The following is a 27,889-nucleotide window of genomic DNA, read 5'->3' on the forward strand; positions in this document are numbered from 1 at the left end:
CTCCTCTGTCTGAAGGATTACAGTCTGATATGATCCTCTCTCATGTCTGTGAAGCCTGGGATTGGCCGTCCTGCAGGAAAACATGAATGGAAAGTGTGTGAATAGATAGAAAACGTGTGCACATAATAACTGAGCCTTTTCTGAGACTGGCTGTTGGAGAGCTGCTTAACACGGAGGAACTGACCAGTGACATTTCTTTGTTTTGTTACTTGTAACTTTTTAGGTGGGAAACACCATAAATCATTTTTAATCTCATTTGCACAGCTGGCTCCCATTTGCTGTGTTGTTCTTCTTGTTTCTGTTTCAGAGTGCAAATATATGAATGAAGCAGCTGTTTGTGTTTGTCTGCAGACTGTCAGGGTTTGACAGCCTCTGTATCATCTGTCAGTTGTTCTTTACTAATAATAACTCCATGCATGGCAGCTGTCAGTTGTCCTTTACTAATAATAATTCCACGCATGGCAGCTGTCAGTTGTCCTTTACTAATAATAACTCCATGCATGGCAGCTGTCAGTTGTCCTTTACCATAATAACTCCATGCATGGCAGCTGTCAGTTGTCCTTTACTAATAATAATTCCACGCATGGCAGCAAGAAATCCTCATCAAATGCCTCATTCAACTAGATATGTTTCTATTCAACAAAACATCCGGCTAATTAAACTCAACAAATTAATGCAATCAAGTCAATTCAACTCCCCAGATAGCAAAATTACTCTGGATCATTATGGAGAAGTGAATTAAATCGGTTTGAGTTGCTACAGGTGCTAAATCCAGCACACATTTTATTGCTTTCACATTTTATTAATTTGTCAGTGTGTGTTAATCAATTTGTTCTAACAAACTAATGACAGAGTGGGCAGGAATTAAACAGACAGAGGGAACTGTTTGTCAGCCTTGCTGTGAGTCTAACTTCCCGTTCTCACACTCCAAACTGGATTTACTACAGAGCTACTGTATACAGCCTGTCTGAAGGTTAGCTAGCTAATGAAACTAGCCTAACGGGTAGCTTTAGAAAACAAGCGCAGTCGTCAATGTTGTCGGGAGTTACCACATTATATAAGGCTACTCTAACCACTACAGCAGCCTCTGAACTTGTTTTGTTTTAAATCAAAATTTAACTTACTTAACTCATCGTACCTTCACCTTGGCCGCACCGTGTACTAGAAGAAAACCAGCCTGCAGGAGGGGGAGGGATATGTCCCGAGTAAAGATCGCTGATTGGCTGGGAAACTCACACTGTAATTGTCAATCAATTAGAATTTTTTCTTTATCGGTTATGTAAAACAACAACAGTATTTTACACTAACGATTCATTCCGGTGTATTTTGTTGTCAAAATGTGTACAGGTTGGTAGGTCTAATATGTTGTTTGTTAGTTATAAGATATACTTGCATTTGTGTTGTTAGCTGCAGTGTTATTGGCTGCCGTGTTAACACACGAATGACGCAGCGGGGCCGATTATGACGTCACTGCCATAGGCATATAGCAAGAATTTTGACCTACAAAGATTCCGGGCAGAATATACTAGCAGTAGCCTACAAGACATTGCCGTTGACTGTAGCACTGTGTTTCTGTAATTGATTGTAGACTGTACAATTAAAAAAAAAAACTATTATTCTATTATTCCAATTCCTCCAGTTCCTCTTTTTCCAGAGATGGAGAAAGAGGAATCCTCTACCCAATCAGAGGACACTGCAAAAATGACCTCTCCCACCGCCTCAGTCCAAGGCACTCAGTCAGTTGTCTCTGTGATAGCCGATTCGGAAGTCTCAGAGACAGCTTACAGTGTTGCTGAGGAGACTGACAATGTAATGCAGTCTCTCCATCAGAGTGATGTTGAGGCTGAGAGCGCTAAAAGCACCTCTGAAGATAGCGACAGCAAATCAGAGGAGGCCACAAAAGGGACCTTATATGCTTCCTCCACCACCCCAGTCCAAGGCACCCTGTCAGATGTCTCTGAGACAGCGGAATCAGTAGTTTCAGAAATAATTGACAAGGTTACTGAGGACATTGAGGGTTTAATGCGGTTTATACATCAGTGTTATGCTGTGGAACAGCCTGAAATCGCTAAAGACACCTCAGTTCTATCCTCTGCTAATACTAAAAACTGCCAAAAGGTGGAGCAAGAATTAAAAGCATTTTTTAAAATGCGTCGTGAGTCGGCTGAATTTGCTGCTGACGACGATGTGAGGAAGAACCTGAATCAGAGGGATCCAAGCAAGACACTTCTGCAACAACGCAGTACATTTGGAGATTTGACTGTCCAAAAATGCCAGAGTGGCTCCTCGAGGCCTCTCGTGGCTCCGGAGAACACACAGGACCAAACAACATGCCTGATTGCTGGCCGAGATGACACCTCCGCTCAGTCCTCAGATTATGAGGATGAAACAGTGAGCATAGTAGTGGAGAACACTCAGGACCAAACACCTCATTCACCCACCTCTAAATCCACCATCTCATCAACCTCAGTGGGAACAGACAATCTCCTCCCTGTGTCTCTATCTAGGACACTTGTTTACACTGAGCTGCCTGATGTTGTCCATCTCAGCCCGGCCCAGAGCGCAGATCATTGCCTGATTGCTGTCCAAGGTGACACCTCCACCTCAGATTATGAGGATGAAACAGTGAGCATGGTAGTGGATGAAACAGTGAGCATGGTAGTGGATGAAACAGTGAGCATGGTAGTGGATGAAACAGTGAGCATGGTAGTGGATGAAACAGTGAGCATGGTAGTGGAGGAGGACCAGGACCAAACACGTCATTCACCCATCTCTAAATCAACCAGCTCATCAACCTCAGTGGGAACAGACAATCTCCTCCCTGTGTCTCTATCTGGGACACTTGTTTACACTGAGACGTCTGATGTTGTCCATCTCCGCCCGGCCCAGAGCACAGATCATTGCCTGACTGGTGGCCAAGATGACACCTCTGCTGATTATGAGGATGAAACAGTGAGCATGGTAGTGGATGAAACATTGAGCATGGTAGTGGATGAAACAGTGAGCATGGTGATGGAGGAGGACCAGGACCAAACACGTCATTCACCTACCTCTAAATCAACCAGCTCATCAACCTCAGTGGGAACAGACAATCTCCTCCCTGTGTCTCTATCTGGGACACCTGTTTACACTGAGACGTCTGATGTTGTCCATCTCAGCCCGGCCCAGAGCGCAGATCATTGCCTGATTGCTGTCCAAGGTGACACCTCCACCTCAGATTATGAGGATGAAACAGTGAGCATGGTAGTGGATGAAACAGTGAGCATGGTAGTGGATGAAACAGTGAGCATGGTAGTGGATGAAACAGTGAGCATGGTGATGGAGGAGGACCAGGACCAAACACGTCATTCACCCATCTCTAAATCAACCAGCTCATCAACCTCAGTGGGAACAGACAATCTCCTCCCTGTGTCTCTATCTGGGACACTTGTTTACACTGAGCTGTCTGATGTTGTCCATCTCAGCCCGGCCCAGAGCGCAGATCATTGCGTCATTGCTGGTCGAGATGAGACCTCCGCTGATTATGAGGATGAAACAGTGAGCATGGTAGTGGAGGAGGACCAGGACCAAACACGTCATTCACCCACCTCTAAATCAACCAGCTCATCAACCTCAGTGGGAACAGACAATCTTCTCCCTGTGTCTCTATCTGGGACACTTGTTTACACTGAGCTGTCTGATATTGTCGATCTCAGCCCAGCCCAGAGCGCAGATCATTGCCTGATTACTGTCCAAGATGACACCTCCGCCTCAGATTATGAGGATGAAACAGTGAGCATGGTAGTGGATGAAACAGTGACCATGGTAGTGGATGAAACATTGAGCATGGTAGTGGATGAAACAGTGAGCATGGTGATGGAGGAGGACCAGGACCAAACACGTCATTCACCCACCTCTAAATCAACCAGCTCATCAACCTCAGTGGGAACAGACAATCTCCTCCCTGTGTCTCTATCTGGGACATTTGTTTACACTGAGCTGCCTGATGTTGTCCATCTCAACCCGGCCCAGAGCGCAGATCATTGCCTGACTGCTGGCCGAGATGACACCTCTGCTGATTATGAGGATGAAACAGTGAGCATGGTAGTGGATGAAACAGTGAGCATGGTGATGGAGGAGGACCAGGACCAAACACGTCATTCACCCACCTCTAAATCAACCAGCTCATCAACCTCAGTGGGAACAGAAAATCTCCTCCCTGTGTCTCTATCTAGGACACTTGTTTACACTGAGACGTCTGATGTTGTCCATCTCAGCCCGGCCCAGAGTGCAGATCATTGCCTGACTGGTGGCCAAGATGACACCTCTGCTGATTATGAGGATGAAACAGTGAGCATGGTAGTGGATGAAACAGTGAGCATGGTAGTGGATGTAACAGTGAGCATGGTAGTGGAGGAGGACCAGGACCAAACACCTCATTCACCCACCTCTAAATCCACCAGCTCATCAACCTCAGTGGGAACAGACAATCTCCTCCCTGTGTCTCTATCTGGGACACTTGTTTACACTGAGCTGTCTGATGTTGTCCATCTCAGCCCGGCCCAGAGCGCAGATCATTGCGTCATTGCTGGTCGAGATGAGACCTCCGCTGATTATGAGGATGAAACAGTGAGCATGGTAGTGGAGGAGGACCAGGACCAAACACGTCATTCACCCACCTCTAAATCAACCAGCTCATCAACCTCAGTGGGAACAGACAATCTCCTCCCTGTGTCTCTATCTGGGACACTTGTTTACAAAGAGCTGTCTGATATTGTCCATCTCAGCCCAGCCCAGAGCGCAGATCATTGCCTGATTACTGTCCAAGATGACACCTCCGCCTCAGATTATGAGGATGAAACAGTGAGCATGGTAGTGGATGAAACAGTGACCATGGTAGTGGATGAAACATTGAGCATGGTAGTGGATGAAACAGTGAGCATGGTGATGGAGGAGGACCAGGACCAAACACGTCATTCACCCACCTCTAAATCAACCAGCTCATCAACCTCAGTGGGAACAGACAATCTCCTCCCTGTGTCTCTATCTGGGACATTTGTTTACACTGAGCTGCCTGATGTTGTCCATCTCAGCCCGGCCCAGAGCGCAGATCATTGCCTGACTGGTGGCCAAGATGACACCTCTGCTGATTATGAGGATGAAACAGTGAGCATGGTAGTGGATGAAACAGTGAGCATGGTGATGGAGGAGGACCAGGACCAAACACGTCATTCACCCACCTCTAAATCAACCAGCTCATCAACCTCAGTGGGAACAGAAAATCTCCTCCCTGTGTCTCTATCTAGGACACTTGTTTACACTGAGACGTCTGATGTTGTCCATCTCAGCCCGGCCCAGAGCGCAGATCATTGCCTGACTGCTGGCCGAGATGACACCTCTGCTGATTATGAGGATGAAACAGTGAGCATGGTAGTGGATGAAACAGTGAGCATGGTGATGGAGGAGGACCAGGACCAAACACGTCATTCACCCACCTCTAAATCAACCAGCTCATCAACCTCAGTGGGAACAGAAATCTCCTCCCTGTGTCTCTATCTAGGACACTTGTTTACACTGAGACGTCTGATGTTGTCCATCTCAGCCCGGCCAGAGTGCAGATCATTGCCTGACTGGTGGCCAAGATGACACCTCTGCTGATTATGAGGATGAAACAGTGAGCATGGTAGTGGATGAAACAGTGAGCATGGTAGTGGATGTAACAGTGAGCATGGTAGTGGAGGAGGACCAGGACCAAACACCTCATTCACCCACCTCTAAATCCACCAGCTCATCAACCTCAGTGGGAACAGACAATCTCCTCCCTGTGTCTCTATCTGGGACACTTGTTTACACTGAGCTGTCTGATGTTGTCCATCTCAGCCCGGCCCAGAGCGCAGATCATTGCGTCATTGCTGGTCGAGATGAGACCTCCGCTGATTATGAGGATGAAACAGTGAGCATGGTAGTGGAGGAGGACCAGGACCAAACACGTCATTCACCCACCTCTAAATCAACCAGCTCATCAACCTCAGTGGGAACAGACAATCTCCTCCCTGTGTCTCTATCTGGGACACTTGTTTACAAAGAGCTGTCTGATATTGTCCATCTCAGCCCAGCCCAGAGCGCAGATCATTGCCTGATTACTGTCCAAGATGACACCTCCGCCTCAGATTATGAGGATGAAACAGTGAGCATGGTAGTGGATGAAACAGTGACCATGGTAGTGGATGAAACATTGAGCATGGTAGTGGATGAAACAGTGAGCATGGTGATGGAGGAGGACCAGGACCAAACACGTCATTCACCCACCTCTAAATCAACCAGCTCATCAACCTCAGTGGGAACAGACAATCTCCTCCCTGTGTCTCTATCTGGGACACCTGTTTACACTGAGCTGTCTGATGTTATCCATCTCAACCCCGGCCCAGAGCGCAGATCATTGCCTGATTGCTGTCCAAGGTGACACCTCCACCTCAGATTATGAGGATGAAACATTGAGCATGGTAGTGGATGAAACAGTGAGCATGGTGATGGAGGAGGACCAGGACCAAACACGTCATTCACCCACCTCTAAATCAACCAGCTCATCAACCTCAGTGGGAACAGACAATCTCCTCCCTGTGTCTCTATCTGGGACACTTGTTTACACTGAGCTGTCTGATGTTGTCCATCTCAGCCCGGCCCAGAGCGCAGATCATTGCCTGACTGGTGGCCAAGATGACACCTCTGCTGATTATGAGGATGAAACAGTGAGCATGATTGAGGAGGAGGACCAGGACGAAACACCTCATTCACCTACCTCTAAATCCACCAGCTCTTCAACCTCAGTGGGAACAGACAATCTTCTCCCTGTGTCTCTATCTGGGACAACTGTTTACACTGAGCTGTCTGATGTTGTCCATCTCAGCCGGGCCCAGAGCGCAGATCATTGCGTCATTGCTGGCCGAGATGAGACCTCCGCTGATTATGAGGATGAAACAGTGAGCATGGTCGTGGAGGAGGACCAGGACCAAACACCTCATTCACCTACCTCTAAATCCACCAGCTCTTCAACCTCAGTGGGAACAGACAATCTTCTCCCTGTGTCTCTATCTGGGACAACTGTTTACACTGAGCTGTCTGATGTTGTCCATCTCAGCCGGGCCCAGAGCGCAGATCATTGCGTCATTGCTGGCCGAGATGAGACCTCCGCTGATTATGAGGATGAAACAGTGAGCATGGTAGTGGATGAAACAGTGAGCATGGTAGTGGAGGAGGACCAGGACCAAACACCTCATTCACCCACCTCTAAATCAACCAGCTCATCAACCTCAGTGGGAACAGAAAATCTCCTCCCTGTGTCTCTATCTGGGACACTTGTTTACACTGAGACGTCTGATGTTGTCCATCTCAGCCCGGCCCAGAGCGCAGATCATTGCCTGACTGGTGGCCAAGATGACACCTCTGCTGATTATGAGGATGAAACAGTGAGCGTGGTAGTGGATGAAACAGTGAGCATGGTAGTGGAGGAGGACCAGGACCAAACACCTCATTCACCTACCTCTAAATCAACCAGCTCATCAACCTCAGTGGGAACAGACAATCTCCTCCCTGTGTCTCTATCTGGGACACCTGTTTACACTGAGCTGTCTAATGTTGCCCATCTCAGCCTGGCCCAGAGCGCAGATCATTGCCTGATTGCTGGCCGAGATGACACCTCCGCTCGGTCCTCACATTATGAGGATGAAACAGTGAGCATAGTAGTTTGCAGGACGGAGAGAGACAGTTATGTAAAACCAGATAGGTCCATGACCCCGAGACAAGAGAGCTCGCCTCTTCCAACTAAGACTGAAAATATCAAAGAGGAAGTGAGTTCTTCCTGTCATCAGGAAGCCTGCAACATCTTCTCAGAGGCTCCTGCTAAGATCCAGGCGACTGACGACTATGGTAGTTTTGTCTCTCTGCTATTGGGTCGACTCTTCACAAAAATCAGCGAGTCCCCAGGTGATACAGCAGAGTTGAACAAAGTGGCCACTGATCTTGCTGAGAGGATCCTCTCTCAGTTCAGTACCGACACTGGCATCAGTCACACCGATGCCTGTCACCCAGAGTTTGATCTCAAGACACTCTGCAATCGTACATACGAGAGTCTTGTTTTCAAGTTTGGGACAGGGAGGCTTGTGAAGGCTGCGGCAAACACCAAGGACAAGTGGTTTCCCATGGCCCTGGTGGAGACCTGCTCCCAGGCCCTGGTGGACACATACAGCCAGACCTCTGTTGCCCAGTCCCAGTCAGCCACAGACCACCCCATGGAAGACGTCAAGCAGGCTGAGAAGAGCAAGGAGACCAAGAAGAGGTTCAAGTTCCTCCACAGGTTCTTCTCAAAGGCTCCTGCTAAGAACCAGGCGACTGACGACTATGGTAGTTTTGTCTCCCTGCTATTGGGTCGACTCTTCACAAAAATCAGCGAGTCCCCAGATGATACAGCAGAGTTGAACAAAGTGGCCGCTGATCTTGCTGAGAAGATTCTCTCTCAGTTCAGTACCGACACTGGCATCAGCCACACCGATGCCTGTCAACCAGAGTTTGATCTCAAGACACTCTGCAATCGTACATACGAGAGTCTTGTTTTCAAGTTTGGGTCAGAGAAGCTTGTGAAGGCTGCGGCTACCACCAAGGACAAGTGGTTTCCCATGGTCCTGGTGGAGACCTGCTCCCAGGCCCTGGTGGACACATACAGGCAGACCTCTGTTGCCCAGTCCCAGTCAGCCACAGCCCATCCCATGGAAGATGTCAAGCAGGCTGAGAAGAGCAAGAAGACCAAGAAGAGGTTCAAGTTCTTCTCAAAGGCTCCTGCTAAGAACCAGGCAACTGACGACGATGGTAGTATTGTTTCTCTGCCATTCCCAGAGACCGAGTCAGCCACAGACCATCCCATGGAAGACGTCAAGCAGGCTGAGAAGACCAAGAAGACCAAGAAGAGGTTCAAATTCTTCTCAAAGGCTCCTGCTAAGAACCAGGCGACTGACGACTATGGTAGTTTTGTCTCTCTGCTATTGGGTCGACTCTTCACAAAAATCAGCGAGTCCCCAGATGATACAGCAGAGTTGAACAAAGTGGCCGCTGATCTTGCTGAGAAGATTCTCTCTCAGTTCAGTACCGACACTGGCATCAGCCACACCGATGCCTGTCAACCAGAGTTTGATCTCAAGACACTCTGCAATCGTACATACGAGAGTCTTGTTTTCAAGTTTGGGTCAGAGAAGCTTGTGAAGGCTGCGGCTACCACCAAGGACAAGTGGTTTCCCATGGTCCTGGTGGAGACCTGCTCCCAGGCCCTGGTGGACACATACAGCCAGACCTCTGTTGCCCAGTCCCAGTCAGCCACAGACCACCCCATGGAAGACGTCAAGCAGGCTGAGAAGAGCAAGAAGACCAAGAAGAGGTTCAAGTTCTTCTCAAAGGCTCCTGCTAAGAACCAGGCAACTGACGATGATGGTAGTATTGTCTCTCTGCCATTCCCAGAGACCGAGTCAGCCACAGACCATCCCATGGAAGACGTGAAGCAGGCTGAGAAGAGCAAGAAGACCAAGAAGAGGTTCAAGTTCTTCTCAAAGGCTCCTGCTAAGAACCAGGCAACTGACGATGATGGTAGTATTGTCTCTCTGCCATTCCCAGAGACCGAGTCAGCCACAGACCATCCCATGGAAGACGTCAAGCAGGCCAAGCAGAGCAAAAAAAAGAGGTTCAAGTTCTTCTCAAAGGCTCCTGCTAAGTACCAGGCTGAGGATCAGGCCACCAATTCCTGTGCTTGCTCACAGCCAGCAGAAGACCAGGTGGCCACCAATTCCACCACCAGTCAGCCGACGGAGAAGAAGCGCTCCAGGCTGTCCAAGATGATGACCAACCTCTTTTCACGATAGAAGGTGCATACATTAAACATAAACATGAAGAAAAATAATAGGAAAATAATAGGGATAGGTTAGAAGGAACTACTGCAAGTCAAAAAGTCAAGAAACAAATAATACAGCATATGAAAAAATATAATAAAAATATAATAAAACATATAATAAAAAATATGTGCAATATATGTTTTTTTTTTAAAGTGAATGAAAAAGATTTACAGTTTGTACAGGAATGTGCAAAATATTGACCAGAGAATGTGCAAAGGTTAAAAGTATGGAGTATAGAGGGGGGGGGATGTCAGTGGGGGTCCCGGGGCTTGTTGATGAGGGCAGCTGCAGATGGGAAGAAACTGTTCTTGTGGCGTGAGGTTTTGGTCCTGATGGACTGCAGCCTCCTGCCAGAGGGGAGTGTTTCAAAAAGTTTGTGTCCAGGGTGGGAGGGGTCAGCCACAATCTTTCCTGCTCGCCTCAGGGTCCTGGAGGCTTACAGGTCCTGGAGAGAAGGCAGATTGCAGCCAATCACCTTCTCAGCAGAGCAAATGATACGCTGCAGTCTGCCCTTGTCCTTGGCAGTGGCAGCAGCATACCAGATGGTGATGGAGGAGGTGAGGATGGACTCAATGATGGAGGTGTAGAAGTGCTCCATCATCGTCTTTGGTAGGTTGAACTTCCTCAGCTGCCGCAGGAAGTACATCCTCTGTTGTGCTTTTTTGGTGAGGGAGCTGATGTTCAGCTCCTCAAGCTGTCTTGCTTACTTAGTTACTCACAGCAAGCTAGCACCCTGTGCTAGATAGCCTTTTGCCTAAAGCTATTCAGTCTAGCCCTACATCATAGCGTCTGGTAGCCATTAGCACAGCCCAGCACCCTCTAGCCTTTTGCATAACGTTATTCAGTCTAGCTTTGTATCATAGCTTGACTGGTATCATAGCTTCTGGTAGCTGCTAGCATAGCCTATTAATCTCCTAGCCTCAGCTAAGCTTTTATTTATCTCCACTGCTACCCTCATCAACATTGCGAATTTTTTGCTGCTTAGGTGTACAACAGCCATATCGTAACATTAAAAAATGTGTTTTAGAAATTCTAGCTACTTAAAATGTGTTAAATCGAGATGGGAATACTAGTATTTGTGAGAATTGAGAGAGACAGCACAATAACCATGAAGTTTACAATTTTTATTATCAATATTATTTAAGAAACTCTTTTAAAGTGTAAATACAATAAATATATCATAAATATACCATAAATACTTTAAATATAGCAAAAGTTGCATCAATAAATAAATAATCTCATGCACAAACAGGAATATTAACAAGCAAACATTTAAACTGTTTAAGAAATACAATTGTGTGTTTGATAGAGAGAGAGAGATGGATGGGAAATGTCCATGGAGTGTAAAATGAACACTGAATTTAAAACACATACGAATACATGAAAAAGTAGATTAGAAAGTGCAACAAGGGTATATATGAAAGACAATAACAAAGAAATGTTTACCATAACCATCCATTAAACCAAGTTAAAGCTGCATGTCATGGTGTGAGTGTGTATGTGTGTGCAGTTATGTGTATGGAGGTATTATTGGAGCAAAACATCTGAGCACCTGTGACAGTGGAATTTGTAGTTCACACACACAAAAAAAAAAGATTATCAACTCATCACCCCATGGTAAGGATAAGCCACAAATCAGGGTCATCCTCAGAGACATATGTAGGAAACTTCAGAGGGATATTGAGGCTACAACATTCTATAATCCTGACCATGCAGGAGGTTCAGGGGAAGGGCTAAAGCACTTCAAAAACAGCAATGTTATCCAACCCTAACCCTCCTATGACAATGATCCAGATGTATTTGGTAGGTAAAATTAGGTCTACACTAGCCCAAATCCAAAAGTATGACTATTATTTGGGAAGGATTTGGGAGGATTTTTTTTCCAATAAATAAGCAAAAAAACAAAAGACTTGATTTTATCCAAGGCAAGGCAAGGCAGCTTTATTTGTATAGCACATTTCATACACTGGGGCAATTTAAAGTGCTTTACAGGGTGATAAGAATACAGTACAGGTAAAAGATTTACAATTAAAAAGTGCAAAAGTACAGACAAGAGCTACAAAAGATAAAAGACTTAAAGGTAAACTAGTGCAGTTCAAATCAAATGAGATAGAAGATGAAAGAACACAACAAATCCTCTCACTTTTAGATGCACATTGTGAGTGAACCCATATGTTTTTCTGTAATTTTCTTTTCCCCTGTCCTTCCTGATTCTACTCTTGATCTGATATTTACGTCAGATCTCACTGCCTAAGGCAGACGAGAATCATAGATTCTCCTCTTGGTCAGAAACCTCACCATCCACAGATGGATGAGAATCATACAGGGTAAAGCTCTGTCCCCCCCACATATAGTGTTCACTCATGCGCAAGTAAGCATTACCTGGACAAGACGAATGAAAATTCGTACTTGCCCGTGTCAGCTCTGTTGGGATCCTGAACAGGAACAGTTAAAATTAAGGTTATTTAATAGCTGAGCTGAAAAGATACGTTTTTAGCCATTACAGGGTAGAGTAGGCAGTGTAAAATAAGAAAGTTTTTAGCTTTGACTTAAAAGTGGTCAGAGTCGGGGCCTGTCTAATATCATCTGGGAGGTTATTCCAGGTCTGTGTTGCATGATAACAAAACGCTGCTTCACCGTGTTTTGTTCTAACTCTTGGGACAGCCAGTAGGCCCCAGATGTCCTAAGGTTCCTAGAAGGTTCATATGGCACAAGCATGTCAGAGATGTATTTGGGCCCAGAGCCACAGAGTGATTTGTAGACAAGCAGCAAGATTTTGAAATCAATTCTCTGAGTGACTGGTAGCCAGTGTAAGGATTTTAGAACTGGTGTAATGTGGTCGTATTTCTTAGTTTTCGTCAGGACCCTGGCAGCGGCGTTCTGAATAAGTTGGAGTTGCCGAAGAGCTTTTTTTGAAAGCCCTGTGAACAGACCATTGCAGTAATCCAATCTACTGGAAATAAAGGCGTGGGTAAGCCTTTCTAGGTCTTGTTTGGACATTAGTCCTCTGACTCTTGCAATATTGTTTACATGGTAGTAAGCTGACGAAGTTACCGATTTGATGTGGCTATTGAAATTTAAATCTGAGTCCAGGATAACGCCAAGATTTCTGGCTTGACTCTTAGTTATGAGGGACAGGGAGTCAAGGTGAGAGCAGACATTCTGTCTTTCTTTCTGTGCTCCAAAGACAATTATCTCGGTCTTATCTCTGTTTAGTTGGAGAAAATGTTGCCGCATCCAGTCATTGATTTGTTCGACGCAGTGACACAGAGTTTCAACAGGTCCATAGTCACCTGGTGTAAGTGATATGTAGATTTGCGTGTCATCTGCATAATTATGGTAGGCTACTTTATTATTTTGTAGGATTTGGCCTAACGGAAGCATATAGAGATTGAACAGGAGAGGTCCCAAAATGGACCCCTGTGGAACCCCGCAGGTCATGGCCATCTGCCTGGACACACAGTTTCCAATGGAGACAAAGTACTTTCTGTCCTGAAGATATGACTTGAACCACCTAAGGACAGTTCCAGAGAGTCCCACCCAGTTTTCTAATCTTTGTAATAGAATTGTATGGTCCACAGTGTCAAAGGCAGCACTAAGATCCAACAGTACTAGAACAGAGACTTTGCCTGAGTCATTGTTCAGGCGAATGTCATTTAGTACCTTTATGAGTGCAGTCTCAGTGCTGTGATGGGGCCGAAATCCTGATTGAAAGTTATCGAAGCAATTGTTCAGCATTAAAAAGTTATTAAGTTGTTGGTGAACAACTTTTTCAATAACTTTACCTAAAAATGATAAGTTTGATATTGGTCGATAGTTAATAATAATAATAATAATGAATTTTATTTATATAGCACACTTAGAAATACAAACAAAATCTCAAGGTGCTTCACAGAAAGAGTAAAACAATCATAGTACGATGTTAAAACTGGACAATTTACACAGAAAAAACATGCGCATAACCAAAATAAGGTATAAAATGAGATGAATAAAATTAGCGACAAATAGGGACCCAAGTTTAAAAGGAAGGCACAGATGAGCCGGGACCCTAGGGGAAAGCAGAGAGGAACAGGTGAGTCTTAAGATGTGATTTAAAAACAGCAAGTGAGTCTGAGGCCCTAATCATTCCTGGGAGCTGATTCCACAAGCGTGGCCCCAGAGACGAAAAGGCCCGATCTCCCATGCTTGACAGCTTAGTCCGTGGCACAGCAAGGAGGTTTGAGCTGCCAGATCTGAGTGTCCGGGGTGAGGATTGAGGGGTGAGGAGCTCCTGAAGGTAGGTTGGACCGGTGCAATTTATGGCTTTGAAGACAAGGAGGAGAATCTTGTAGATGATCCGTTGGTTAGTTATCCAGTACAGTAGCATCAAGACTGCTCTTCTTTAGGAGCGGCTTAATGACTGCAGTTTTCAAAGCCGTTGGAAAAATGCCAGATTGGAGAGAATTGTTAACTACAAGTATTAGTTCTTTTGCCAGGCTGCTCAAAACTGTTTTAAGGAAGCTAGTGGGTAAAACATCAAGGCAACAGGTGGATGATTTGAGATTTGACACAGTTTCTTCGAGTGTTTTATCGTCAATGGGATTAAATTGTGTCATACCTACCAAGTTACATCTGGGAGACTGCAGTGATGATGCTTTTTTGTTTGGCATTGAGGAGTTAATCGCATGTCTGATGCCTTGAATCTTGTCATTAAAAAAGGATGCAAACTCGCTACATTTGCTGGTAGAAACTAGTTCTGGGGATATTGGCACCGGAGGGTTAGTTAACCTGTCAACGGTAGCAAATAAGATGTGTGAATTGTTACTGTTCTTGTTGATGATCTCAGTGAAAAATGATTGCCTAGCGCTTTTCAAGTTCAGACTGTAAATATGTAATTTTTCTTTATAGATTTCAAAGTGAATCTGGAGGTTTGATTTACGCCATTTTCGCTCTGCACTCCCTTTTCTGTGCCCTTACAGAATGAATGTTTCTCCATGGTGCCTTTTGCTTATTAGCGATCATTTTAACCTTAGCAGGAGCAATGGCATCAATTACATTTGAAATTTTAGAATTGAAGGTATTCAGTAGATCATCAACATGATTTGAAGCTGGGGCAGTTTCAGATTTGAAGGCTTCCATAAAAAGTCGCTTCTGTACTACAGAACAGGCTAGACTCTCAAAAGCTTTCTGTTCTCTAGAAAGCTTTTGAGCTGCACTTTCATGGGAGTGGGGTTACTGATGGCGGGCGCCACTGAGTAAGGTTGAAATTTCTGAAATTCTCCTGCTTCCCATTAAGATGGCTCAAATCTGACAAAAGATTTGTTTTTTCCACAACGTCCACTATGTGAGGAACAACAATAAAACTACAATACCCACACAGCAGCACATTGTGTAGTGCTAAACGGTGCAAAATTGAGCATAGCGTTAGTTCAGGCAGGCCACGAAGTCAAGCTCAGCTCACAAACCCAGCTACATCAGCTGACAGCAGCTGATCTCAAAGCCAGCCCCTACGCATTCAATTGCATCTCAAGCCAGCCGACATCAGCGATGGCTCAGCTGATTCCCTTCTATGCATGCTATTGGCAAATCTCATACATGGCGCCTTATTTAAAGCTGCTTCAGTCTGCCTACCCTTGCTGCTTCCTCTGCAAGCGCTTGCAACCCGCCTCCGCCCCAGCTCCTCCCTACATGCTGGTCTGACTTAAACAATGTAATTTCTGTTGTCATTGTTGCCGGCTCTGTTCTGTGGGGGGGTCTTTGCTGCTGCTCTCCCTGCCTTAGGCTTTCCATGTAAGCACATGGAAGGGCAGGGAGCTCTCAGAACAGAGCCATACCGCCAAATATAACTACTGCAAATGGCAATAAAAGTTTTCTTTGACTAAAGTGGTCCTGACTGAACTGTAGTTTTTCTGGGTGGCCTAAGGTTAGGGTTGTGAAAAGGCAAACTGCTCAATATTACAAAGATGCAATACAATCTGAATCAAAAAGTTGATGTTATAAAAGGATATAACCAGCCTTATGTTGGTGCTGTTTTGCTGCGATTTCACCAGCTGTGTTTCACGGGCAGAAAGAGGTACGTTCAATGAAGAAACCGGTTATGCAACATTTTTTAAACAGAACTCCCGGCCGCATTCTTTTATTCAAATTATCCTTATAGAGTACTTGAAGGGTAACTTCGGTATTTTTCAACCTGGACCCTATTTTCCCATCTTTTTGTGTCTAACTAATGGGGACAACAATTTTTGAAATCGGTCCATTATTGAGCGAGATCGCCTCAGCCGGCAGCTGAAACGGGCTGCAATGTAATCTGACGGGGCAAACTGAACCGTCAATGTACTTCCACTATCAGATTGTTATTATAAGGCTCTGATTGGCAACATTATGGAAAGGACCCTACAGAGGAATAAAATGTTTTTCTTTACCTTTCGCTTGATCCGGTCTGTTTGTTATTGTGTGTAACCAAGTCAATCTCCTGTTATAATCTATATATAATGATATATTTATTTATTATACTTATTTATTTAGACAATCTGTATGACTTCCGCTTAGTCAGCCCATTACTGTCCTCTCTGGTGGATAAGGCTGCATCCTCCTCATCCTCCTTCCCTGCCTTGAGAGGCTGTGACCCCGGCCTCTGTTCGCTGGGTTAGTTCGCCTGTCAGTGGCAGAAACAAAACAAACACTTTTAGTGGACGGACACTGACGGTTCGGTTTGCCCCGTCGGATTACATTGCAGCCCGTTTCAGCTGCCAGCTGAAGCGATCTCCCTCAATACTGGACCAATTTCAAAAATTGTTGTCCCCATTAGTTACTTAGACACAAAAAGATGGGAAAATAGGGTCCAGATTGAAAAATACCAAGTTACCCTTTAAGTAAGTGCTTAAGTAGAGGGTAACAAAACAGTCATTATAAGGTGCTAGCTTTTATGGGCTTTATTGAGATGCCACTGGTATAACTTGTTGCCAAATATATTTATTTAGCAGATGACATCAAATGCTAAAATGCAAGCCATTTTTTTTTTCTTTGGAAATTGAAATTGCTCTACAACCATATTAAGCATTTTTTTTTTAAATGCTGCCTTATTTGGGCAGAAAATGTAGGCTAGACTCTGTAACGCTTCTATGTTCCGTGGTCTAGGAGAGGTGTGCAGTACTGCCACAAGAGGTTTTACCATGGAGTCTATGGGGTTAGGGTTAACCCTATGGGACACTCGGTGGGTTAGCGAAAGGGAACCTTCTGCATCGTCATAGTGATGCCAAGGGATATGACAAAGCTTCAATACAGGACAAGTTAAAGGTCTGTAGATTAAATATATAAATATAAAATCCTGAATTCATCAATCAATAAAATGCTATCTTATCTTATCGTATCTTATCTTAGATGATGTCCACTTTTACAGACTGAAAGAAGGGGCCCATGTTTTACTATTGAGTGACTCCTCTTCTCCAACATAGACAATCTTTGATGGACACGCGCTGCCTTTACCTGTGGGAATTACTGATCTCTCCTCCTATTTGTTTTATTCTGCACCTCCCATGATCCTCGACAGCCCGCCCCCTCCAGACAAACTGACATACAAGACTTTCCTCTCCCCTCCTCTCCTCCTCTCCTCTCATGTACTTTATTCCTCCTCATCTTTCCTCCTCTCCTCCTCCTCTTCTCTCCTTCTGTCCTCTACTTCTTCCCTCTCTTTTCCTCTCTCCTCTTCTCCTTTCCTCTTCTTTCTCCTTTCCTTTCCTCCTCTCTTCCCTTCCACTTTTTTGCTCTTCCTCCTTACCTTCTCCCTTTCCTTCTTCCTTCTCATCTCCTTCTCTCCTCCTTTCCTTATTACTTCCTCCTCTCCTCCTGTCCTCCTCTCCCCTCCCTCCCTCCCTCCTCCTCCTCTCTCCATTAAAGCGGATTGGCTCTGACAGAAGGATTACAGTCAGCAGTGTGTGTGTGTGTGTGTGTGTGTGTGTGTGTAGTTTCAGTGTGTCAGTATAGGAGCCATGGGCCTGTTGGACGTCTTCACCTCCATCAAAGACCGAGCGGAGAAGTTTCTAAACGAGAAGAATGTGGTGACGGACTTTCTGGGGAAGCTGGAGGAGAAAACTGGAGTCAAGAAGAAGATCATCGCCGTGGGTGAGTCGTCGTATTTCATATTTCCCCGTTATATCTCATGTTACGGTGTGTGTGGATGAGGATTCTGCTCAGCTGATACTGAAGCAGCCGGGCTGCTCTCCCTCCTGAACAGATTTAGTTTATATTTGTGCCTTCAGTGTGACATGTGAATGGAAAAACTTGTGCCTGTTTGTGTGTGCAAACAGTGTGATTACCCCCCCCCCCACCCCCAAGTTAATCCGGCCTGTGAACACAAAGCCAAATGGCAGCTAAGGAGGTTATGTGTTCTGCATGGCTGGAGTCTGTACTGTGATACTGCAGTGTTATACTGTAGTAGGGCTGGGCGATATGGTTGAAATCAATATCACGATAATCATAAGGATTTTTCTCGATAGCAATATATATCACGATATGGTTCATGTAGGCAAAATCACGTTAAATAATCAAATTAATGTTCATCTCATTGAACCGAATGGTGATGTTAGGTGTGATGTCAAACAAAACAGAAATATTCAAATAATATTCCTACCATACCTCATTTTATGAGAGTTTTTTAAGTAAAATGTGCTTGTCATCATCAATTCAGACAGCAGAAATGTGTCACGATATCAAAATATCTTCATATCATCATGATATGATTCCACTGAAAGACGATAAATGATAATATTGAATTATCGCCCAGCCCTATACTGTAGTACTGTAGTACTGTGGTACTGTAATACTGTAGTACTCCTCTCTCTATATCTACTGGCTCATGTTGTCATCCAGCTGGGATTGTCCTCTCTGAGGCATCATGGGAAATTAAAGGGACAGTGATCATCATAACACAAACAGCCAGAACAAAAAAAAAAAGCATTAATTTATACTTTTTCCCCCCTTAAAAGATCAGTTTGATACTACTTACTGTGATACTGTGTACTATAAAGATTTATTCCCTGACATGTTCACATGTGAAAACCCACATGTGAATTTGAAACACGCGTGCTTTTCGGACACATGTTGTCTTAAGACTTATTTTTACTCCCTTGCTTTCAACGGCTTCTTGAAGCTGTTTGTTTATTTTTGCTGTTATGTTTTTCTGGTATTCTGTTTTTGTCAGATGTGACGTGTGTTCTTGTGTTTTTAATTCTAGTTAGCGCGTTGTAACCTTGGTTCTAAAAGCTGCTATATAAATAAAGTCAAATAAAGACTTTGAATAAGAAAAGTTTAGTGTCAGTTTGCTGAATGGAGCGTTCAGCAGCGGACATTTACTGAGCAGGAACAGCAGTCTATTCATACCCGTGTGTTGGGCATGGCACACTGGATCAGTCGCACTGCACACACACACACACACACACACACATACACACACACACACACACACAGAGTCGGACTGTGATGTCACTGGTGCCTGGTGCACAGTGTTCTCCAGTATTTGCGTTCTGCAGTAAAGTTCCTGCAGGTCGACTGACAGACAGACAGCTCGATGTGCGCAGCGCCACCTAAACTGATCAGAGGTACGTGTGTGTGTGTGTGTGTGTGTGTGTGTGTGTGTGTGTGTGTGTGTGTGTGTGTGTCTCCAAACCGCTGTGTGTGCTGAAGCCTGTCACTGTTTGAATATTTGCATAGTTTGCATAGTGGGTGAATCCTGTCTGTCAGTCATTTACCACGAGGCAAATGAGCTCAGCTGAGTTCTTTTAAGGTAAAACTCTCTGATCGTCTTCACTGTCAGATCTGATCAGTCTGATGTTCAGCACACTCAGGAGTTATATAGTGATGAAGTAACTTCGTTTACCCACTTTCCCTCAGCCTGCCTCGTCTACTTCTACTGCAGTTAGTGATTTACTAGAATTTCCAAGAATGCCTCCACACAACCCCGAGGTTGTTGCTTCCAGCGGTGGGTTTTTAGGTGGAGAGAGAGAGAGAGAGAGAGAGAGAGAGAGAGATGGTGGAGTGAGAGTTTTTCCAGTTGTGAACAAGTAAGAGTCGCTCATTACTGAAACCCAGCCTGTCTCTGTGCTGCAGTGCATGCTGGTCTCTCTCCTGCTCCTGTGGGTGGAGAAATTGGTCTCTCTCCTCTTCTCTGATGGATCTCTCCCTGTATGATTGTTGAACGTCTCTCGGTGCAAAATGGCGGCTCTAGAAAGAAGCCCTCGCTCTTTGATTCTGAGGGACTGACACCAAAACCTGACGTTCACCGCTTGTGTGGTTTGGGTCACTGGTGATTTTAAGGCCCTGCTTCCTCACTGTCTCCTCAAATATCTCCTGGAGAGAAGATGGGGGCAGCATGCCAGATAACAGGTTGCTTATCACAGGAAGAGTGATAAGAGTGGTATCTCCATACGATAATTGATAGCACAATGTAAAACTTTTTAAGTGCTGTATGGTTGACCCCCCCCCCCCCAGGTGCCGTGTCGCTGACAGGACTCTACCTGGTGTACGGATATGGTGCCGCTCTTCTCTGCAACCTGATTGGTTTTGTCTATCCAGCATATTTTTCGTGAGTATTTCTGTTTGTGGCGTTCGTCTCCCTCCACAGAGACAGCATGTCCGTCCTCACCGTCCTCACCGTTTTTATCCAGTCTCCATCTTCCTCCCTCAGCCTCTCTGTGGTGTTTCTGCACTGCTCTTCCCACAGATCACCTGTCAATCAAACAGTGTGGGCGGAGCTTTAGCTGTTTTGAGCCAAGATATGAAAGACATTTTTACTTACTGAGTGTGCGCTCTAGTTAAAACTCGTATGTTACTGTCGTCAAGCCTGCTGGTGATTAAAACGTGCATTCATTTCTCTGTATCGGCAATATAGTTTCAGTCAGTGGTGGAAGAAGTACTGAGATCTTTTATTTAAGTAAAAGTAGCAATACAACAATGTAAAGATACTCCATTACAAGTAAAAGTCCTGCATTCAAAATCTTACTTAAGTAAAAGTACATAAGTATTGGCAGCAAAATGTACTTAGAGTATCAAAGTAAACGTACTCATTATGCAAACTGTCCCTATTTAGAGAGTTATATTTTTCATAAATTATTGGAATATTAATACTGATTTATTGACATACATGTACATGTAAGCAGCATTTTAAAGTTGTCAACGTGAAGCTAATCTTAACAATTCAGCTATACTTTTGGGTAGTCTAATCTATAACAATGCTATTTTATAGTTATTTTATAAAGATGATCAAATGTTTTAAGTATAAAATATTGATCTGAAAAGTAACTAGTAACTATAGCTGTGAAATAAATGTAATGGAGTAAAAAGTACAATATTTCCCTCTAAAATGTAGTGGAGTATAAGTACAAAGTAGCATAAAATGGAAATACTCAAGTAAAGTACAAGTACCTCAAAATTGTACTTAAGTACAGTACTTGAGTAAATGTACTTAGTTACTTTCCACCACTGGTTTTAGTTATACATTTCTCATATGTGCTTCAAAGCTTCGGTCACTATCAATCAGCAGGAGGAGGAGGAGGAGGAGGGGAGGAGAGGAGGAAGAAATGAGGAATATAGGAGAGAAGGACATGAGAGAAAGGAAGAAGAGGAAAAAAGAGGAGGGAGGAGGAAAGGAAAGCAGAAAGAAGAAAAGAGGAGAGGAGCAACAGTGGAAAGGAGTGGAAGACAGAAGGAGAGAAGAGGAGGAGGAAAGAAGAGGAGGAATAAAGTAGAGGGGAGGAGAGGAGGAGGTGAAGAGAGGAAGAAAGGAAAGGGGTGAGGAGGAGGAAATGAGGAGAAAGGAGGTGGCGATGGGAGGAGCAAGAGGAGGAGAGAGGGAGATGAGAGGAGGAAAGGAGGAAGAAGACAGAAGCGGACAGTTAGCTGTCCTGTCACTGGAAGGTCGCGGGTTCGATCCCCCAGCAGCCATGTGAACTGTTGAAGTGCTCATGAGCAACACACTGAACCTCCACCTGCTCACACACTGTCAGTTAAAAAGGTTAGATAACAGTCAAGTGTCTGATAGATGATTACTTTTTTCCGAGATGGACAGCTTACCTAAACTCCACCCACCTGGCACTCAAAGCAGGTTAAAACAAACACAAAGAATGATTTAAGCTGCAGTTTGTTTGAATGTAATTTTTTAACGTCTGCAGTTTCCATTCTGTCTGCAGAATCAAAGCCATTGAAAGCTTAAACAAAGACGATGACACAAAATGGCTGACGTACTGGGTGGTGTACGGCGTCTTCAGCCTGGGCGAGTTCTTCTCCGACATCTTCCTCTACTGGTTCCCCTTCTACTACGCCGCTAAGGTGAGCAGACTGGATTTAATGTTGCTTCCTCAAAGTGTTTAATGTTGTGCAATGAATTATATTTGATAAAAAAGACCCCGTGTGCTGCAGTGTGTGTTCCTGCTGTGGTGCATGGCTCCGGTGTCGTGGAACGGCTCGCAGGTCATCTACAGCCGGCTGGTTCGGCCCGTCTTCCTCCGCCACGAAGCCACGGTGGACGGCATGGTGAGCGACCTGAGCGGCAAGGCCATGAACGCCGCCGAGTCGCTCACCAGGGAAGGTAAGACCAGTTAAAACCAGTTGAAAAGGTGTTATAAACCAGCACAGGTGGCTATAAACCAGGTGGCTTTAAACCAGTATAGGTGTTATAAACCTGTACAGGTGGCTATAAACCTTTTATTACCTTTTATTATCCTATACAAGACAATTTAGATAGTTGTAGTCTATTTAAACGCCCAACCAGAGGTGGAAAGTAACTAAGTACATTTACTCGAATACTGTACTTAAGTACAATTTTGAGGTACTTGTACTTTACTTGAGTATTCCCATTTTATGCTGCTTTATACTTCTACTCCACTACATTTCAGAGGGAAATATTGTACTTTTTACTCCACTACCTTTATTTGATAACTTAAGTTACTAGTTACTTTGCAGATTCAGATTATTAATACAAAATATAATCAACTAATAAATTGTGATGTATTATTATAGATTACTGTAAGCTACCCAGCAGTATATAAAGTAGTGGAAATCAGCCCCACCTTTTCCAGCTGCATCATTAAAGTGATGCTTACACATTAATGCATCAATAATTATAATTCAATAATATAATATATACTGTATTATTCTGAAATGGGCCATTCTGCATAATGAGTACTTTTGTTGCTTTAAGTACATTTTGATGCTAATACTTTTGTACTTTTACTTAAGTAACATTTTGAATGCAGGACTTTTACTTGTAACAGAGTATTTTTATACTGTGGTATTTCTACTTTTACTTCAGTAAAAGATCTGAGTACTTCTTCCACCACTGCGCCCAACTAGGGACTGAGGTTGGAAATTAGCAGCAGCTACAAACTCCATGTGCAACATCTTTTATATTTAAATTGAGAAGAGTAATCATGTTACTGCACTGTCCCTATCAAATAAACTACTAAATACATAAATAAATAAGGTACAGGATGGTTATACAGGACAGGATATTTAGTCCAGGTATTTTAAGTCATTGTTCTCTAAATGTTAAATGTAATGTTGAGCTCTCAGTCTTCGTCTTGGTTCAGTGTGAAGTTTCTCTGTTGCTGTTTCACTGCTTCAGTCTCACTAAAGTCTCGTTTCATGTTTTATTTAAGCTCTTATTATTCTGTCTGCTCAGCTTCTGCTCACCTGCAGCATCTGATAATCTAAACACCACCAGATGATGGAATAATTGATCAGTGTAATATCAATCAGCTGATAAGTAGTGCTGGACGACAATTCAATATTATCGTTTATCATCTTTCAGTGGGATTATATTGTGATGATATGGTGATTTTGGGATATCGAGACACACAATCCTGCTGTATGTATGGTAGGAATATTATGTGAAGATTTCAGTTTAGTTTGACATCTCACCAAACGTTATCATTCGGTTCAATATGATGAACATTAATTTGATTATTTAACGTGATTTCGCTTATGTGAGCCATATCGTCATATATATCGATATTGAAAAAAATCCTTATGATTATCGTGATATTGATTTCAACCATATCGCCCAGCCCTACTGATCAGTAGTTATTACATTGTACGAGGTATATGTTTTTGAATTATCACAATATCAGTCTGAAGAAACGTTACATTAACAGGCTTTTTACATTTTCACCAGTTACATTATCAGCTGTTATAATTACATCAGACTTTTCTGACTGGATGTCTTTCTTTCTTCCTTCCTTCCTTCCTTGCTTGCTTTCCTCCTTCCTTCCTTTCTTACCCTGCTTCCCTCCTTTCTTTCATTCTTTCTTTCTCTTGCATTCCTTCCTTCCTCTCTTCCTTCTCATCTTCCTTCATTCCTCCCTTCCGTCCTTCCTTCCTTCCTTCCTCCCTCCCTTTTCCCCTTCCTCTCGTCTCTTCCCTCTCATCTTCCTTCATTCCTTGCTTCCTCTCTTCCTTCCTTCCTTCCTTCCTTCCTTCCTCCTCTCCTCTCCTCAGTCCTCAGTACTTTAGTAAAGAATAAGAACTTCCTCTCGCCTACGGTTTCTCCGGTCTCTCAGGCTGAAGCTCCTAAAAGTTTACCCAGCACCTCACCAGTAACACCAGCAGCTTCACTTCAACCAGACGAGCAACGACCAGTATGTAAAACCAGTTCCATCCGCCTCCTAGTTAGTCCCCAGTGAAACCAGTCCCTCTAAAACCAGTCCCAGTGAAACCAGTCCCTCTAACACCAGTCCTTTTAAAACCAGTCCCTCTAAAACCAGTCCCTTTAAAACCTGTCCCTCTAAAACCAGTCCCAGTGAAACCAGTCCCTTTAAAACCAGTCCCACTAAAACCAGTCCTAGTGAAACCAGACCCTATAAAACCAGTCCCAGTGAAACCAGTCCCTTTAAAACCAGTCCCTCTAAAACCAGTCCCAGTAAAACCAGTCCCTTTAAAACCAGTCACACTAAAACCAGTCCTAGTGAATCCAGACCCTATAAAAACCAGTCCCAGTGAAACCAGTCCCTTTAAAACCAGTCCCTCTAAGACCAGTCCCTTTAAAACCAGTCCTAGTGAAACCAGTCCCTCTAAAACCAGTCCCAGTAAAACCAGTCCCTTTAAAACCAGTCCTAGTGAAACCAGACCCTATAAAACCAGTCCCAGTGAAACCAGTCCCTCTAAGACCAGTCCCTTTAAAACCAGTCCTAGTGAAACCAGTCCCTCTAAAACCAGTCCCAGTAAAGCCAGTCCCTTTAAAACCAGTCCCACTAAAACCAGTCCTAGTGAAACCAGACCCTATAAAACCAGTCCCAGTGAAACCAGTCCCTTTAAAACCAGTCCCTCTAAGACCAGTCCCTTTAAAACCAGTCCTAGTGAAATCAGTCCCTCTAAAACCAGTCCCTCTAAAACCAGTCCCAGTGAAACCAGTCCCTTTAAAACCAGTCCCAGAGAAACCAGTCCCTCTAAGACCAGTCCCAGTGAAACCAGTCCAGAATCATCAGCAATATACATTCAGTTTAATATCATGTCACTATACCTTTGTCCCATAAAGTATTCCACCCCAAAACACAAATGTGTCCTGATGGTAAAATATGCATAATAAGGAAGATTATGAGTGAATCTCTGTTAGCAGCGTCAGGTTAGAGATGGATGTGACAGCAGCTTCTAACCTGGCTGTCCTGTTGCTGTTCCAGCTCTTCCTAGGTTAACCCGTGTGGTAAGTGAGCCAGCTGGTGTCGTGTTTGAACGTTAGCTCCTTTCCAAAACAGTACAACAGAGTGAATATGATCTGAGGGATTATCAGGAATAAAACGTAACCGGTCTGTAATGGTCTTAATGGGAAAGCAGCTTTCCGTTCTGCTGGGCTGCAGATTTGTCCGGAGCAGCAGATGGAGCCGGATCCTCAGTCTGCGTCCCACCAACCAGGAGAGCAAATCCTTAATACTGTCAGGCTGCAAAGCCTCATGGGAGCAGACCTAAACCTGTCGCTTTGAAGCAGAGCACCACTTCCAGTTTCAGTTCCCAGACTTATCACAGATCTTTCTTGCAAATCTGTTTGTTGGTTTTCAAAATATAAAAAAGAACCAACATGACCAACAAGTCATTAGGCTTCACGTCATGTGACAAATCAACCAGCTGGAGGAACACTGTAGAACTGTGTGTTAGTGAATAAAGTGTAAATGTGTGTGAAGCAGCTGTCAGCAGAGAGCAGCTGAGTCAGCTTGTTGTGGTGTGGCTGTAGATCCATTCAGTAACGTTCTCAGTAAAAGTGAATAGTGTGATAAGGTGGATTTGTTTCCAAATGTAGGTTACTGTGACACAGTAAACTGTCTTGTCTTTAGCCCTAGTCTCTACTCCAAAACATGAAGAGTTGTAGCTTGAGAAGAGTCAGCTCAGTTAACCTGAACAAACTGTTAGCTAGCTAACTAGCCAGCAAACACACTGATGTTAATGTGAACATGCTAACGCTAGATGCTACTAGATATGTTAGCTAGTGTGCTAATCAGATGTGATGGTTAGCTGACCAGATGCTATGGTTAGCTAGCTAACAAGCTGACATTATCTAAACACTAAATCAATCAGATGGATCAGTGATGAAATGATCAGTTCAGTCAGATCAGACAGTCAGTTTTTGACTGAACTGATCATTTCACATCTCGACAGAATCGAACACCATCTGTTAAATTCTGTTGAGACCCTTTAGAAACACAGTCAGCTGTTCACAGAGCTGAGGACCTCCAATATGGCCGCCAGAGGGGGAGACATCACCTGAAAGCTCTCCAAACAGAGCTGCTGTCATTGAGCTTATTTTTGATGCCATGCTTTCAGATGTAATATTGACCCACGTCAGAGAAATGATGAAGGGAAGTTTAAAGTCAAAAGCTACAGCTTTTTATTCTTTAGCTGAACTGACTTTGTTGCCAAGCTGCTGCTCTCTGCCTTCATATCGCTGCTGCTGGATGAAAAACAAGAAAGAAAGAATACTGATTTTCTCATTGACACTTAGGCTATGTATAATAAAATTATATAAAGGGTTTAACTGGTGTTAGAGGACTAAATTCAAGTCAGAGAAATAAAAAGCCCAAGCTTGCAGTTCTGTGTGTCTGCAGCAGCAGCAGTGATATTTCCTTCATACTGTCTTCATGTGCATGTCGTCTTGTCCTCACTGCCCGCTCTGTGTCTGTCTGTCTGGACGTCAGGATGAGCTCAGTGTAGACTAAACCACAAATGGTAAGTGACAGATGTGACAGTAGATTAGAATTTACATCTTAAAATCTGTAGTTTAAATCTATAATTTCATCTATGTAAAGATAGCTCCTCTGGCATTAATGTCCATTCCTTTAGGGTGTTTTGGGTTTTTGAAGGCCAACACCAGTATTTTTGAATTGAAGCTGCTGATAGTCGATATTTTGTGCTGATATTCAATATATTTAAACATGATAACTTTCTTCTTTCAAGTAATTAGAAATATTCAGGGTTTCCTCCAGAATTTTGTTCCTCTTAAGCAGAATTTAGACCATCATGGGACACTAAAACCCAGAATACTACCACTACTACCACTACTACTATCACTTTTGTGTTCTATCTTGTCTCTGTATTGAATGTCCTGTCTGTCTGTAACTTTGTGTTGTCCTGCTGCTGTTGCCCGACCAGGTCTCTCTTGTGAATGAGACCCCGTGTCTCAATGAGATTACCTGTCTAAATAAAGGTTTAATAATAATAATAAAACTACTACTACTACTACTGCTACTAGGCCTACTACTATTGTAGCGGCCCAAATTAAATTGCTCCACTAAAAACCTTTTACATTTTCTGTGGAAGTGGACAATAACTTTATTTTCTGGTGGTGAAAGTGTCAACACATATTTGTGTCAGATGAGACATGTCAGTCATGTCAGTTAGTTTTAGTTTTTGGGTTTTGCCTGTCAGTCGTGTTGCACAGTGACAGGTGTTAGCTGTTTGGTGATGGAGCCCTGATTGCCCTAAGCTCCGCCCCTTCTCCTTCAAAACAGGGAGGAAAGCCGAGA

General features: G+C 44.0%; 2 protein-coding genes across 2 annotated transcripts; both read left to right on the plus strand.

Moving 5' to 3' along the window:
- The first annotated feature begins 2,148 nt into the window (after positions 1 to 2,148).
- LOC139667379 (fap1 adhesin-like) lies at positions 2,149 to 9,881 on the plus strand. Its single transcript, XM_071546831.1, has 3 exons — positions 2,149 to 5,424; positions 5,582 to 6,438; positions 6,656 to 9,881. The coding sequence occupies exons 1-3, from the start codon at positions 2,149 to 2,151 to the stop codon at positions 9,879 to 9,881; spliced, it is 7,359 nt and encodes a 2,452-aa protein (XP_071402932.1).
- Positions 9,882 to 17,878: 7,997 nt separating this feature from the next.
- On the plus strand, positions 17,879 to 26,634 carry reep6 (receptor accessory protein 6). The gene is made up of 6 exons (XM_071546834.1): positions 17,879 to 18,011; positions 20,376 to 20,469; positions 22,073 to 22,211; positions 22,302 to 22,470; positions 24,378 to 24,475; positions 26,566 to 26,634. Exons 1-6 carry the CDS (start codon positions 17,879 to 17,881, stop codon positions 26,632 to 26,634), a joined length of 702 nt encoding a protein of 233 aa, XP_071402935.1.
- Positions 26,635 to 27,889: the final 1,255 nt, after the last annotated feature.

This window comes from Centroberyx affinis, unplaced genomic scaffold (genome assembly GCF_046629955.1).
Source record: "Centroberyx affinis isolate AG114_WGS23_722 - 3 ecotype Tasmania unplaced genomic scaffold, CSIRO-AGI_Caff_v1 ptg005486l_1, whole genome shotgun sequence".
Classification (NCBI taxonomy): Eukaryota; Metazoa; Chordata; class Actinopteri; order Beryciformes; family Berycidae; genus Centroberyx; species Centroberyx affinis.